Below are 17092 nucleotides of genomic sequence, written 5' to 3'. Positions count from 1 at the left end.
AAGTTGAATATAAGATCCATCAGTCCATTTCATGAGCCAGTTATGAAAGAATTATTTTTAAAAACCTCACTCTAAGTTAAGCTAATAAGACATTTAGGTACTGATATGTATAAACCTGAAAAGTATACTCCTAAGTGAAAGAAGTCAGATATAAAAAGACCACATTCTATATTATTCTATTGAACAATGTTCTAGAAAAGGTAAACTTATAGTGTCAGAAAGCAGATAAATAGTTCCAGAGGCTGGAGGGAGGTGGAGCGGACTTACTATAAAAGAACATGAAGAAAATTTGGGGGGTGATGGAAATGTTCTGTATGATAAACTTGGGAGAGACTGCATAACTGTGTATATATTTATCAAAACTCATACTGTATGCTTAAAACTGCTCAATTTTACTGTAAGTTATATTTCAACGTTGTTTTTTTTTGAGGAAGCATATATCCATGCATCCATTCATTTTTCTTTTTTTATTTTTGAGAGAGAGATAGAGAAAGAGCAAGTGAGCAAGTGAGCTCTAAAGAGCAGGTGAGGGGCAGAGAGTGAAGCAAAGAGAGAATCCTAAGCAGGCTCTATGCTGTCAGTTTGGAGCCCCATGTGGAGCTTCAGCTTGTGAACTGCGAGATCAAATCAAGAACCTGAGCCTAAATTAAGAGTGTGACACTCACCCAAACAAGCCGCCTAGGTGCCCCTCTTTACTTTTTTTTATTTTCTAAAGTAATCTCTACACCCAACATGAGGCTCGAACTCACAACCCGGAGATCAAGAGTCACATGCTCTTCCTACTGAGCCCACCACGCACCCCCATCCACCTTTCTACATGCATAAAATGCCTCCAACGAATACATAAGAAACTAGTTAACAGTACAGCTGACCCTGGAACTTGGGGGTTAGGGGCACCAACCCCCTACATAGTTGAAAATTTGCATATAATTTTTGAATACCCCCAAAACTTAATTATTTGCCTTCAGGAAGGAAAGCTTGCTTTACCTTTTAAATTGTATAACAAGTCTATTTATTGCCTATTTGAAATAGAAATTATCAGTCTTGAGTGTAAATCTGGATTAAAACAGGTACTAAAAGTAACCATCTAGAGGGTAACTGAAATAGTGGAAACCCAGTTAGACTGAATAAACACAGAAACTATGCAATTTGATGTCTCCGCATCAAGATGAAACTGAAATTGAATCTTAAAATTTAATAAAGGTACCGATCTAGACAGATAACTTACTTTGGCAGAAAAAAATACCCCAATATAACATGCTGTTTTTTGTTTAACAGTTGGCTTTGTAACTATACAGTAATTTCTTTGGCTTTTTATCTTAAAAGAAACAGTATTCAGATTCATCTTATATATCATACAGTAAATTACATGTTACTGGGAATGAAAATAGGGCTAGGACAAAACCCAAAATCAAGGAATCTTTCTATTTACTGACAAACTTCTTCTCTGTAGAAAGATCAACAGAGAAATAAACCATCTATTTAGAAATTTAGGAAAAAGAATAAAAAAGAAACTTTTACAGTTGATAGATTTCTTTCCTTTCTCTTTTAAAGTAGACTCCATGACCAACATGGGGCTTGAATTCATGACCCTGAGGTTGAGTGTTGCATACTCCACCAAATGAGCCAGCCAGGCACCCTAAGAATACTCAATTTCTAAAAAGATTTTATATTCTAACTTTCCTTGAAATCTAAAAAAACATTAAAATAAAGATCTTATGGGAGCCAACTATGGATTTTACTGAACAGTTCTCAATTGAAAAAGTTTATTTGATGCTATATGCTTCTCTTGTTTATAGGTATATAACAAAACTAGTATTTTTAAAGATAAGAGGTTATAAACAATTTTGATATCCTGAAAGTTTCCTAAGCATTTCTGTTCTTAGTTCAAAGAGTCCCATAACCTTATACCAATTAATTTAAGTAAGGTTTAATTCTCTATGGACTTTTAAATACATTTCCTACTACTATCTAAACATTTCTGGGGTGTCGGGGTACCTCAGTGGGTTAAGCGGTTAAGACTTTGGCTCAGGTCATGATCTCATGGTTAGTGAGTTTGAGCCCCACATTAGGCTCTGTGCTGACAGCTCAGAGCCGGGAGCTTGCTTCGGATTCTGTGTCTCCCTCTCTCTCTGCCCCTCCACCACTCACTCCCTGTTTCTCTCTCTCAAAAATAAACATTAAAAAAAAAATCTTTAAACACTTCAATTTAACTAGAAAAATTACCACCCCTCACTTTTAACCATTTGATAATGCCTTTTAAAATGTATAGTTATTTATTTGTTTGAGAGAGAGGGCACAAGTGAGCAAAGGGCAGAAAGAGGGAGGAAGGGAGGGAGAGGGGGAGAGAGAGAACCCCACAGGGGGAGGGGAGGGAGAGACAGAAGTGGGACTCACCTGAAGCAGGTCACCTGATGCGGGGCTCAAACTCACGAATCTTAAGATCATGATCATGACCTGGGCCGAAGTCAGATGCTTAACTGACTGAGACACCCAGGTGCCCACATAATGTATGGGTTTTTTAAATTATTTCTTCAATCCATACACACATGTAAAAATAAGGACACTGTAATGTTCAACACATGAGAACTTACAAACTTCATCAATCTCCAGAGAAAGGAAAATTATCCCTAAAACATGCTTAATTAGGACACCAATTTACCTGCTGACCTCTAAGAACATGGAGATGAACATGACAGATACCGTCCTCATTTGAATTTTCATTCACTACCATTTGATAACTCTTTTTGAGATCCAGATTAGCAGCACATTTCTTGCCAACAATCATTACAAATGCAAAAAGACTTTCATCATCACCTTCTACTACAGAAATGTGGGATGTATGTTTCTTGAATATCCCCAGAAAATGTTCTGGTGCTTGAGGGTCTTATCAACTCTATAGTTAAGGTTTCATACAACTTACTTGGTATTTATTAAGCTGAAATATCCCAATGACTAAAGTGGGATCTTCTTCTAAATGTCAGTCTACATGGATGGCTATTTTCTAAGTTTGTAAAGAATTCTAGATGTCCCTCACTTCAATAATCGGTCTACCAAAAAACTGATAGAGATTTTTATGCTGCGTATGTTGAAAACTAACCATCTCATGTGTAAGCATAATGACATAAGTTTCCATAGGAATCCTAACAGTTATTCCATAACCTGTTTATGTTCTTGCTGATATGAGTAGGGACAAAATGCAGAATTTGGGTTTTCTAAGGTTTGTGGGGCTTTTTAAAATTTATTTATTTATTTTGAGAGCGAGAACGAGTGGGGAAGTGAGAGGGGCAGAAAGAATTCCAAGCAGGCTCCACATTGCTAGTGCAGAGTCATGCAGGGCTCGACCCCATGAACCACAAGATCATGACCTGGGCCAAAATCAAGAGCCTAACGCCCATCCAGGTGGGCCACCCAGGCACCCCTCAGGTTTTCTAAGTTTTGTGTTTTGTTTTTGTTTTTTTAATTTTTAAAAACTTTATTTATTTTGAGAGAAAGAGTGAGAATCCCAAGCAGGCTCCATACTGTCAGTGCAGAGCCTGACATGGGGCTTGAACTCAAGAACCGTGAGATCATGACCTGAGCTGAAATCCAGAGTCGGATGCTTAACCAACTAGGCCACCTAGGTGCCACTCAGGTTCCCTAAGTTTTAACATCTTTTGATGTTTTTTCATTATTATGTTCTTAGGTAAGTTTAAGCAAGTCTTTCAACTTCTCCAGACCAGAGTTTTACAACTATAAAACAAAGAAGTTAAACCATAACAGAAATTTACACAGCATAGGGGCAAATGGGTGGCTCAGTCCACTGAGCATCTGATTCTTGATTTTGGATCAGGTGGTGATCCCAGGATCATGGGATCAAGCCCCACGTTGGGCTTCCTGCTGAGCATAGAGCCTGCTTAAGATTCTCACTCTCTCTACCTCTGCCCCTCACCCTGACTCGTACACGCTCACTCTCTCTTTAAAATAATAAGAATTTTTAAAAAATTAGTTTTAAAAGCTAGACCTCAGTTTACTTTAACCTAACTTTACAAAAGCACAGTTATGGTTTTAAAATACATCAATAGGGGGTCCTGGATGGCTCAGTCAGTTAAGTGTCTGACTTCAGCCCAGGTCATGATCTCACAGCTTGTTGAGTTCAGGTCCCACATTGGGCTCTCTGCTGTCAGTGCAAAGTTGGCTTCAGATCCTCTGTCTCCCTCTCTCTCTGCCCCTCGCCTACTCTATCTCTCTCAGAAATAAATTTAAAAAAAAAAAATTTTTTTTTTAATGTTTATTTTTGAGACAGAGAGAGACAGAGCATGAACAGGGGAGGGGCAGAGAGAGAGGGAGACACAGAATCTGAAACAGGCTCCGGGCTCTGAGCTGTCAGCACAGAGCCCGATGCAGGACTCGAATCCATGGACCGTGAGATCATGACCTGGGCCGAAGTCGGACGCTCAACCAACTGAGCCACCGAGGCGCCCCAGAAATAAAATATTTTTTAAAAAACCACATCAACACTAAACACTTCCAATTTAAAAAATTAGTGTTCACATACTGATTCCTTAGAATGAAAAAATATTTTTTATTCCCCAGGGACATCTTTTTTCCTCCAAGCTGCTACATTACTCATTAAATGTACTATATAAACCTAGTATCAAATATAGTACTGTATAGTAATATTTTATGTTCAATTTTTTTTCCCTGTAACTATCAAAAGTTAACTTCCAAATACCTTCACCTCTACCCCTTGAATGCTTAATTACAAATTCCTTAAGTGAAAGACAAGATATATCCTATTCTTTACTCTGTTTCCCAGAGCCTGGAATGTAAGAGGCACTCAAATGCATGAATGAATGGATGAATGCCTAGTACAGTACCACGGAGAACTGGTACTTGAACACTTGCAAATGGGAAGATAAACAAAAGCACATCAACTTCCCAGAGAAGCCTAGTCATTTGGCTTAGTCACTGACAGTGTCAGGAAACAGTCCACAGTAATATACAAAAGATACTGAACTACTGAATTTGAATGGAACGGGTATTTTGGAGTCAGTCTGAATGATACGGAAAAACAGTAAGTTTAAGTATTTCAGCAGCTATCACATAGATGGAAATGTTCTATTATAATTAAGGACAACATTCTTTGTTCATATTGAAGATCAAGAACTTTTTCTAGACTTTATTTTCCTATATGAACTACCATTTACTCATTTCAAAACTTAAAAAAAAATTTTTTTTTCAACCAGTCCAAGATTCTAGGAACAGTCTGCCAGAATACTCTGCACACACCTGCCTCATGCACCTTCAGGCTTCACTTAAATGTTGTCCTTGGAGAGGTGATTCCAGGAAGCCCCCCATTTCCATTCAATTTCTTATTAAATACTACGACGGAGAAGCACAAGCTGCTTTAATAACCCAGTCTAGTTCATATTTATCTCTGTGATTATTTAATGTCTCTCAACATTAAATGAAAGATAGGGACCTGACCTCCATCCAGCCTTTCTGCACAATGCCTGGTCCATGGGAAGCACCAAGTATCTGTTGAAGAATAGTTACAATTACAGAGTAATTTTAAGTAGCTGGAGAAAGAGAATACCATCTTTCTTTGATTGTTAAGACACTTTAAATATATATAATATAATACAATATAATATAATATAAATATATATTTTATATATATATCTGAAATCAAATTGCATATTACAATCAATGGCATGTCAGCTTAACTGGTAGTATGTTTTCTTTCTTAGTACATACAATAATGGTATACATCTTTCAAATGATGACATCTTAGATTCAACAAAGTACTTGGAAAGGCATTAATATCCTCTGACAGTGTAGCCATCGGATCCTATACCTAGCAAAGTTTAGAATTTTGGCAATCAGGGCCAAAGTAGAAGATGACTTAATAAAAGAGTTAGTTAGGACAGGGGAAGCACAACTCTTCTAGAAGACTACTTACGTAGTAAGCAGGGGGACAAAACATTAGGGAGGTGCACATGGTATCAAAAGCAAAAGAAGTAAACAGCTATGATTTCCTAACAACTCCTGGAGCTGACGAACAGTGGTAGCAAGGTTGTCAGGGCAGGCTAGACTTTATATAGGGAATCTATCAGTGTTTGAAATTTCCTCTCCTTTCAGTTACTGAAGCAGTGGTCAATGCTCTTCAATACTCTATGTCCAAAATGAGGGTGGCCCATAGCCAGATAGATGAGAACAGTCTATGAGCTAACAGACAGTTGAAGCACGTATGCCAAAATATTCCACCACTCACTAAGCTCCAAAGAAAATCCTGAAATGTCAGGAAAAGCCCCCTTCATAGCATTAGGTAATCAGAATCTTGTATGCTTCACCAGCTGATTCCACCTCATTTGACAACTACATACCAACTAGAAACCTAAAGAATTTATTTTGTCAAAGGTCACTGCCACACTCTTCTATAACGATAATCATGTACCACAGTCCCAAGCTAGAGAAAACAGGGAAATTAATTAATATTAATTATCTTGGTGTATTTCTTTTCAAAAAACATTTTTTAAAATCTTTATTTTTGAGAGACAGAGAGAGAGAGAGAGACAAAGTACAAGCGGGGGAAGAACAGAGAGGGAGACACAGAATCTGAAGCAGACTCCAGGCTCTGAGCTGTCAGCACAGAGACTGACACAGGGCTCGAACTCATGAACCGTGAGTTCATGACCTGAGCTGAAGTCGGACACTTAACTGACTAAGCCACCCAGGTGCCCCTATCTTGGTATATGTCTGTGCTATTTCAAATGGCAGGACAACAGGGACCTCAAAGAGGTAAAAATGACATTCTATTTCCCATTATACCCTGTAAAGCTATGCTCCATCCCCTAAAAAACTCACATGTACTATTTTTAGTAAGTAGTATACGATTAAGTTTTGGTTCTCAGATGTTTTGAAATATATAAAAACTGTTACTTAGAACTGTAAATCCTTGAAATTTAAGAGTATTACTTCTCAATGACTTTACTCTTCAATACCAAAGCATAGTCAGTTTCTGTTTAACCAGTTCTCCAACACTAACCTCAAGAGTTCAAAATGAATAATCTGTCCAGTTAAATCAGTCTTCCTAAAGACTGACAATCTCTGTAACATAGGTAACCAAAGTCAACTAAGCCATTAAGTTTTACTATGTTAGAAGACTGGCTACATATTCGCAAAGCTCTCTCATGTGATGATTAAGGCACAGAAAATACAATTCAAATTAAAAACAAACCAAAAAACCAAAACCCAAACCAAGTCTCAAGTCTGCGATTGTATTTTAGAACAGTTATTCAGAATACTAACTTGACAGAATGAGATTTTTGTGTCTCCCTGGAACACTCCAACCTTCAAAACTAGACACTAGACAATATTAACAAAAATGTGAATAGGTACATCTGAAGAAATGTCTTTTCAAAATTACATTTTATGTAAGCTAAGAGACAGGAGCTCTTTGTCCACACTGAAATCACTTGAGATGCCATCCAGTCAAGTATCTCTTACACCGTAATAGAAGCATTTATTAGTGTCTTGGGGAAGATATTATAGAACTATGACAAGAAAAATGAACAATTTCTGTTTTCCTATGATGAAATTCACACTCGAGAAGAATTTCCACTTTATCAGGAGCAAGGGTTGAGAAAGGGCCCAACAAAATTCAAATCTATAGGGGCACCTGGGTGGCTCCATTGGTTAAGCCTCCAACAGTCAGTTCAGGTCATGATCTCATGGTTCGTGAGTTCAAGCCCCACATCGGTCTCTCTGCTGTCAGTTCAAGAGCCCACTTCAGATCCTCTGTCTCCCTCTCTGCCTCTCCCCCACTCTTTTGCACGTGTACTCACGCTCTCAAAAATAAAATAAATATTAAAAAAAATTTCAAATCTATAGTTAGGCTGGGGAAAGGTTTATGAACAATGAATATTACCTGTTTTAAAAACATTTTATACCTTAATATTAAGAACAAAGTATAACTCTCAGAGCCAGTATTTTTTTTTAATGTTTTTTTTAAGGTTTATTAATTTTTCAGAGACAGAGACAGAGCATGAGTGGGGGAGGGGCCGAGAGAGAGGGAGACACAGAATCTGAAACAGGCTCCAGGCTCTGAGCTGTCAGCACAGAGCCCAAGGCGGGGCCCGAACCCATGGATGACAAGATCATGACCTGAGCTGAAGTCAGACGCTCAACCGACTGAGCCACCCAGGTGCCCCTCAAAGCCAATTTTTAATATGGCATATCTGACCTATTAACCTACAGGGAATGTTTAACCCATATAATCATTACAGTGGGGCTACTGAGGATTCGGGAACATTTTTGAGATTAACAAAGAGGAGGTGGCAAGCAGCGAAGCAGTTCTTTGGTATGACAATAGGGAAAGTATGAAAATATTACCCATCAAATAAAAAAAATACAACCTCCTCGGCCTCAAGTTTCTCTTTTTTTTTAAAGTTTTTATTTAAATTCCAGTTAGTTAACATACAGTGTAATAATAGCTTCAGGTGTGTCCTCAAGTTTCTTAATACATGTGTGCTATTGGGGCGCCTGGGTGGCTCAGTCGGTTGGGCATCCGGCTTCAGCTCAGGTCATGATCTCGCGGTCCGTGAGTTCGAGCCCTGCGTCGGGCTCTGTGCTGACACCTCAGGGCCTGGAGCCTGTTTCAGAGTCTGTGTCTCCCTCTCTCTCTGACCCTCCCCTGTTCATGCTCTGTCTCTCCCTGTCTCAAAAATAAATAAACGTTAAAAAAAAAATACATGTGTGCTCAAGATCATGAGTTAAGTCGGAGTCTCGGTAGGAACAAATCTGGTAGTATGAAATTCTTTCTTCCTGTAACTCAAATTTTATCCAACAATTTCCAGAACACACAGGCAACCAAGAAGAGAACCACCTCTTTGATTTTTAATTTTTTAAAGTCTTACAGGAAAAATTTAAAGAATATAAGGTGAAAAACACAAAAGGGCCCAGTAATTACATTTTAATGCTACAAGAAATCATTTAATTCTAGTACATACAGAGCTTTTTAGAAATTACATACTAGTGGGGTGCCTGGGTGGCTCAGTCAATCAATCAACCAACTCTTGGTTTCAGCTCAGATCATGATCTCACGATTCATGAGTTAGAGCCCCAGGTAAAACTCTGAGTGTACAGTACAGAGGCTGCGTGGGATCCTCTCTTTCTCTCTGCCCCTCCCCTGCTCGTGCTCTATCTCTCTCTCAAAATGAATACATAAATGTTAAGAAAAAAAAAAAAAAGGAAATTATATACTAGTATCTTTTATCTTTTTAATTCATTCCCCTTAGTTTCCCAGCACTAGGTTACACAGAGCAACTTGGGAGAGTGGGAGGATGGAGGAAATGATGGGGAGATGTTGGTCACAGTATTTCAAGTTATAAGACGGACAAGTTGTGGAGATCTAATGTACAGTAAGGTGATTACATTTAGTAATACTGTATGATATACTTGAAATTGCCTAAGATTGCCTAAGACAGTGTATCTTAAATGTTCTCATCACAAAAAAGAAATGGTACTTATGTGGCATGTGGAGGTGGTTAGCCAATACAATGGCAGTAATCATTCTGCAATATGTAAGTGTATCAAATCGTCACTGTATAGCTGAAACTTACACAATGTTATAGGGTGCCTCGGTAGCTCAGATGGATAAGGCTCTGACTCTTGATTTTCTTGATTTACGCTCAGGCCAAGATCTCATGGTTCATGGGATTGAGCCCCACATCAGGCTCTGCAGTGCCAGCACGGAGCCTGCTTAGGATTCTCACCCTCTCTCTTGCTTGCTGGCACTCTCTCTCAAAAAGTAAATAAACTTAAAAACAGTATTAAATGTCAATTACATTTCAATAAAGCTGGAGAAAAAAGAAAAAATAAAGCAATTTAGGACGTTACTCTGACAGGAAAAAACCAGGCCCCAAATAAATGGCTACCTTTTTCTGCAAAACAATCATATTTTTAGGTTTCACTCCAACAAACCTTTTCCCTTCCCGTCTACTTCTCTCTTCCTTCCTCCTACTGATTGGCTAAACAAATCTTCAGAAAAACTTTTTTGAATTAACATTTGGAAAATGTTAATTTAATATCACTCAACCATAAGAATTGTTTTTAATGAATCCAAAACCACAAAATTCTACTAAATTAAATTCTTAACACATGGCCTTATCCAAGAAATAAACACATTATTAAGACAACATTTACTATAATTTCCCCTGCAGTAAATAATCTCCAAACATGGCTATCAACAATTTCTCCCTCCCTATAAGAACACACTACTCTTCTTATCAAGAAATCATCTCATAACTACCCTATGACCCAGCAATTGCACTACTAGGCATTTATCTAAGGGGTACAGGTGTGCTGTTTCGAAGGGACACATGCACCCCATGTTTATAGCAGCACTATCAATAATAGCCAAAGTATGAAAAGAGCCCAAATGTCCATCGATGGATGAATGGATAAAGAAGATGTGGTATATATATACAATGGAGTATTACTCGGCAATCAAAAAGAATGAAATCTTGCCATTTGCATCTACGTGGATGGAACTGGAGAGTATTATGTTAAATGAAATTAGTCAGAGAAAGACAAAAATCATTATGACTTCACTCATATCAGGACTTTAAGAGACAAACAGATGAACATAAGGGAAGGGAAACAAAAATAATATAAAAACAGGGAGGGGGACAAAACAGAAGAGACTCATAAATATGGAGAACAACTGAGGGTTACCGGAGGGGATGTGGGAGGGGGATGGGCTAAATGGGTAAGGGGCACTAAGGAATCTACTTCTGAAATCATAGTTGCACTATATGCTAATTTGGATATAAATTTTAAAAAATAAAAAATAAAACAAGTTAAAAAAAAAAAGAAAGAAATCATCTATTTCCCTTCCTCTAGAATGCTGGCTAGCTATCCATCTTGGTTGACCAAAAAAATAGACCAATTGTGATACTGTGTCAGTTTTAAGTCTATTATTTAAGAGGCCTGACAGCTTTCCTTCTTTTGCTCTGAGCCACCACATAGGAAGTCCAGGCCATCTTGCTGGAAAGACCCTTTGAGGGCTGAGGATATACATTTCAGCCAACAGTGAGCATCAAGTCCCCAGACCTGTTAGGGGAAGTCTTGAACCTTCTAACTCTGGTGATAGCGGACTATGAGCACAAAAATGGCCCTAGCTGACAAAACAGGAAACAAAACTGTCTGATCAATCCACAGAATCCCGAGAAATAATAAGTCATTGTTTTAAGGCACTAAGCTTTAGAGTCATCTTTTACACACCAAAGCTAACTGATAAATACCCCTATATAGTCTCTAAAGAGAATAGGACTCTGAATAATAGATCCTTGCAAAAATTATTACCATAGCAGTTTCTCAGCAAGAACACTCACAAATTTCTAATTCTGCTAAATACTAAAAAACAAAACAAAAAACAAACAAAAACCTCAACAATCCACAACTGCCTTGCTACTGAAAGCTACTTGGTTAAGAGAAATATTTTTAATATTTTAAAATATTGTTAAGAGTGGGAAGATAAAAGTAGTTTATTTCAAGTGATCCACTTTCCTCCAGATCTGACATCCTTATATACTGTCCAGAGTCCTTTACAACACCAAACAATAATTAATCTTGGTAGGTATAAATATTCATCTAAAGCCTTCAATGAGGTTTTAAATAATAAGCTAGCCATCTTAGCTAAATATAGAAGATAGCTGTTTTTAAATGTTATATATTGATCTAGAAGAAAACTATTAACTATTTTTAGAATATTCTAAGTGTCCAATACTTTTATCTGCTACATAAAAATGATTAGATCTATTGTACTCTATGACTTTTGAAGTACCTGTTCCTTTAGAGTTACAACTCCTAGAAATATGAATTTTGGTCTAATAATTATAGCATGTGTTTAGAAAGATATATAGGAAGAACCAAAGTATCTCAAATTTCCAGGCAAAGTGACAGATTCCACACGTAACTTTTACTCTCTCCAAAATCCTATTAAAATGAGAGTCAACAGATTTTTTTTTAAATTTTAATTCCAGTGTAGTTAACATACAGTGTTATATTTGTTTCAGGTGTACAATATAGTGATTCAACAATTCCATACATAACTCAGTGCTCATCAATGTAAGTGTATTCTTAATCCCCTTCACCTGTTTCACTTACCCACCTACCCATCTCCTCTCTGGTAACTTACCATCTGTTTGTTCTCTATATTTAAGGAGTCAACAGATTTTTTTTTCTTAAGGCTTAAACCCAGGAGCACAAAAGAATGGTGGACGGAACAATAGCAAAAAAATTTTGAGAAGATAAAAAACAAGAACAACAAGTGTTAGTGACTTAGCAGTCCCAAGAAGGTAAATCCTAATTTATGGGAAAAAGTCAAGGAATCAAATTTATAAAGGCTCACAAGTTGATGGTACAAGCAACTCCTGGAAGCAGCATTACAAACAGGACTGTTTTCAAGTCTGTTTAAGGAGACAAAGATACAATTAGCAGTATCTAGAGAGTGGGGGACAGTATATAGGACAAGGGATATGTTTTATTCAACAAATAAGTGTAAAAAAAGGGAAGACAACTATATATTAACAAAGACTTAGAAGACATCAACCAAATGCAATTAGTTGAATTTGTTTTAATTTAAAAAAATCAAATGTAAAAGATACTTAAAATCTCATTTGAAGGAGAAAAATTTTAAACCTGACATTTGATATCACAATATTGTTCATATTCTACATGTAACAACTACAGAAGTGCCTGGGTGGCTCAGTCAGTGGAGCATGCCACTCTTGATGTGGGGGTTGTGAATCTGAACCCCATGATTACTTAAAATATCTTTTTTTAATTTTTAAAAATATTTACTTATTTTTGAGAGAGAGAGAGAGAAAATGCACGCAGTGGGTGTGCAGAGACAGAGAATACAAAGTGGGCTCTGCACTGAGAGCAGAGAGCATGATGTGGGGCTTGAACTCACGAACTGTGAGATCATGACATGAGCCAAGTCAGATGCTTAACTGAGTCACCCAGGAGCCCCAAGAGGTTGGTTACTTACTTATTTATTTTTGGTGGGGGGAGGGAGGGAGAAGAGGCAGAGAAAGAGGCGGAGAGGGGGGGAGGGAGGGAGAAGGGGGGGGAGAGAGAGAGAGAGAGAGAGAGAGAGAGAGAGAGAGAGAAAGAGGGGGGGGGGGAGAGAGAGAGAGATCCAAGTAGGCTGCACACTGTCAGCACAGAGCCCAACACAGGATCGAACTGACGAACTGTGAGATCATTACCTCAGCTGAAACCAAGACCCAGATGCTCAACCAACTGAGAGACCCAGGTGCCCCAAAGTAAAATCTTAATAATAGTAAAAAAAAGATGTGATAACTGTACCATGCACATGATTTTTAAAGAATTCTTGTCTCAGGGTTTTTCAAACTGGGCAATACTGACATTTTGGGCTGGATAATTCTTTGCTGTTGGGAGCTATCCTATGCATTGCAGAATGTTTAGCAACTCCCTAGCCTCTACCTACTAGATACCAGTAGCACCTACTACTAGCCTCCCAGTTGTGACAAACAAAAATGTCTACAAACAATGCCCAATGTTACTTAGTGGGCAAAATCGCCCAGAGCTGAAAACCACTGTCTTATCTCTTAGTAGTATATTCTGAATTACTGACAAATAAAATGATGTGATATTTGGGACTGGCTTCAAAATAATCTAATGAGGGTGGAAGGGGTAATTAAGAACACAAAATGACAGGTGATAGGGTACTTGGAAATTTATTACAGAATGTTCAATGTTTGTGTATATTTGAAAACTGCACTGGTTTATTAGACATCTGTTTAGTGCTTTTCTCTGTAGTGTGTTATACTCATATTGAGGGAAATTTTATTTTATTTTTATGTTTTTAATGTTTATTTTTGAGAGAAAGAGAGACAGAGGCAGAGCATGAGTGGGGGAGAGGCAGAGAGAGAGGGAGAATGTAAAGCAGACTCTAGGCTCCGAGCTGTCAACACAGAGCCCAACACAGAGCTCGAACTCACCAACTGTGAGATTATGACCTAAGCCGAAGTCTGACACTTAACCGACTGAGCCACCCAGACACCCCACATAATGAGGGAAATTTTAAAAGAAAAAGTTAATTAGAAAGTTTTGTATCTCATTAGTTGGGTGTCACAAAGGTTGGAAATCAATGTGGCAATATCTTACAAGGAAAGGCTCACAATCTAGACCAAACAACTCTACTAACTATAAAGAGAAACCCTCACCTACGTGTACCAAGAAACACGTATGGGAATGTTGATGCTTCAGTGTCCCTAGCAATACAAAAACTTGGAAAAAATGTCTATTACAGGGTAATAAATTTTAAAAACTACATTGTTGGCATTTGTTGAAAATGCTTGTCATTTAAAATGTATACTTTTCCAAAAAAAAAAAAAGTGTACTTTTCCATCACTTCTTAGGGCCTTTTGGCTAAGATCAAGTGTAAAATGTATACTTTTCCAGGAGTGCCTGGGTAGCTCAGTAGGTTAAGTGGGTAGCTTGGTCAGTTAAGTGTCCAACTCTTGATCTCGGCTCATGACTCAGGGTTCTTGGGCTTGAGCCCCATGTCAGGCTCTGCACTGACAGTACGAACACTGTTTGGGATTCTCTCTCTCTGCCCCTCTCCCCACTGCTTGCACTCTCTCTCTCAAAATAAATAAAGTTTAAAAATAACTTTAAAACTTAAAACTAATAAAAGTATGTCTAGATCACTTCTTTGACTGTGGACTCCTTCAGTGAATGCCTCCCCACTCAAGCCACAAGTCAGAGGTTTATTTTCTGGAAAGGATAAAACAGAAGGTCTTAAGACTGACACAGTCAAAGGCATGGATGATGTACAGAAAACAGGAAGATTAAGTGAACATTTACATACAAACTTTGTTCCTGATGATTCTGAGAAAACTGGAAGCCAGGACTGTACTGTCTAGGTGGGAGATTACAAGATCCTCAGAAAAACGTGCCCAGTACAAAACAAGGAGCTTTACAATTCACTGATATTAATGGTTCATCTAGAGAAATAGCCTAGCCAGCAAACTGTAAACTGAATTCTACAGTTGCCAAACTTCATCCCTGTATGCTTAGACCTTTTCATCAGTTTTCTAGTACCCCACTCTTAATATAAATAACTGACAATAAAGAAATCAGCCATCTGAGGATTCATCTTCAACATCAACTTTAGATAAAGACGAACGGGTGCCTGGGTGGTTCAGTCAGTTGAGCGTTGACTTCAACTTGGGTCATGATCTCAGTTCAAGGGTTCGAATCCCTCATCAGGCTCTTCGCTGGCAACACAAAGACTGCTTGGGATCCTCTCTCTCTGCCCCTCCCCCACTCACACTGTCTCAGTCTTTCTCAAAACAAATAAACTTTAAAAAAAAAAAAAAAAAAAAAAAGGGACCAGAGACAACAATATCCCATCCGTCAGGAAGGCTATTATTATTACAATTTTTTAAATGTTTATTTATTTTTGAGAGAGAGACAGCGTGAGGAGGGTGAGGTGCAGGGCAGGGGAGGGTGGGGGGCAGAGGATCCAAAGCCAGCTCTGCACAGACAGTTGAGAACCCAAGAGCCCAATACAGGTCTCAAACTGGAGAACTGTGAGATCATGACCTGAACCAAAGTCAGGCACTCAACAGACTGAGCCACCCAGGAGCCCCTCAGGAAGGCTATTACCAGAACCCAAACAAAAAAACAAAAACAGCAAGTAGCAACTTTTGGTCAAGATAAGCTAGAACCCTTGTGAGTGGGAGTGTAAAATGGTACAGTCACTGTGGAAAACAGTATGGTAGTTCCTCCAACAATTAAAAGTAGAATTACCATAATTACACATGATCGAACAATTCCAGTTCTAGGTATAAACCTTAAATAACTGAAAGCACAGTCTTGAAGAGTTATCTGTATACCCATGTTCATGGCAGCATTACTCAGAATAGCTAAAACAACCCAAGAATCCATCACCAGATGAATGGATAGGCAAAATGTGGTATATATGTACAATGAAGCATTATTTGGCCTTGAAAAGGAAGGATATTCTGACAACATGGATGAACTTTAAGAACATTAAGCTAAAGTGAAAGAAGTAAGTCACACAAAGATAAATACTGTAGGATTCCAATTATATAAGAAACCTAGTTGGGGCGGCTGGGTGGCTCAGTCGGTTAAGCGTCCGACTTCGGCTCAGGTCATGATCTCATGGTTTTTGAGTTCGAGCCCCTCGTCGGGCTCTGTGCTGACAGCTCAGAGCCTGGAGCCTGCTTCCAATTCTGTGTCTCCCTCTCTCTCTCCTCCTCCCTTGCTCATGCTCTGTCTCTCAAAAATAAATGAAACGTTAAAAAAAAAAAAAAAAGAGAAACCTAGTCAAAAATAAGACAAAAAAGTAGAATGATGGTTGCCAGGGGCTGGGGAGACAGAGGATGGGGTGTTATTGTTTAACAGCAACAGAGTTTCAGTTGTGAAAAGTGAGAAGACTTCTAGAAATGGATGGTGGTAATGGTTGTACAACAATATGAATGTACTTAATACCACTGAAATGTCTATGTTAAAATAGCTTAGATGGAAGGTTTTATGTATATGTAATTAAAAGAAAAAAATTTAAAAAACAGATCAAAGATCTAAATGTAAGAGCTAAAACTATAAAACCCTTAAAAAGAAACATAAATGTACATCTTTGTATCCTTGGATTAAGCAACACTTTCTTAGATATGACACCAAAAGCACAAAACTCTGCAAATCACTTATCTGATAATGGTTTGGTATACAGAATATACAAAGACTTCTTACAGCTCAACAATAAAGAACCCAATTTAAAAATGGGCAAAGGAGGGGCAAATGGGTGGCTCAGTCGATTAAGCATCTGACTTCAGCTCAGGTCATGATCTTGCAGTTCACGAGTTCGAGCCCCGCATACGGCTCTGTGCTGACAGCTTGGAGCCTGGAGCCTGCTTTGGATTCTGTGTCTCCCTCTCTCTCTGCCACTTCCCTGCTTGCTCTCTGTCTCTCTCAAAAATAAATAAACATTAAAAAAATATTTATTAATAAAAATGGGCAAAGGAAAAAACAAACAACAAACTTCCTTTAG

At 38.2% G+C, this 17092-nt stretch overlaps 1 protein-coding gene across 4 annotated transcripts in view; it reads right to left on the bottom strand.

Annotated features, from left to right (window-relative positions):
• Positions 1-17092, bottom strand: part of UBE2D2 (ubiquitin conjugating enzyme E2 D2) — a 53285-nt gene that overhangs the window by 21510 nt on the left and 14683 nt on the right. For 2 of the 4 annotated variants that reach the window (XM_042985232.1, XM_042985231.1), the window contains exon 2: positions 12398-12455. The exons of 1 other annotated variant lie outside the window; for it this stretch is intronic. Coding sequence is in view for 1 of the 3 variants with exons in the window: in XM_042985228.1 (XP_042841162.1) it covers positions 5470-5520 (51 nt within the window). In the remaining 2 variants the exon portion in view is untranslated. Of the gene's footprint in view, positions 1-5469; positions 5521-12397; positions 12456-17092 lie in introns of all 4 variants that reach the window. One more of the 4 variants, XM_042985228.1, reaches the window with a different exon arrangement.

Source organism: Panthera tigris, chromosome A1 (assembly GCF_018350195.1).
Source record: "Panthera tigris isolate Pti1 chromosome A1, P.tigris_Pti1_mat1.1, whole genome shotgun sequence".
In the NCBI taxonomy this organism is placed as follows: Eukaryota; Metazoa; Chordata; class Mammalia; order Carnivora; family Felidae; genus Panthera; species Panthera tigris.
The sequence above is the reverse complement of the archived record's forward strand: the minus strand, read 5'-3'. Positions and strand labels throughout refer to the sequence as shown.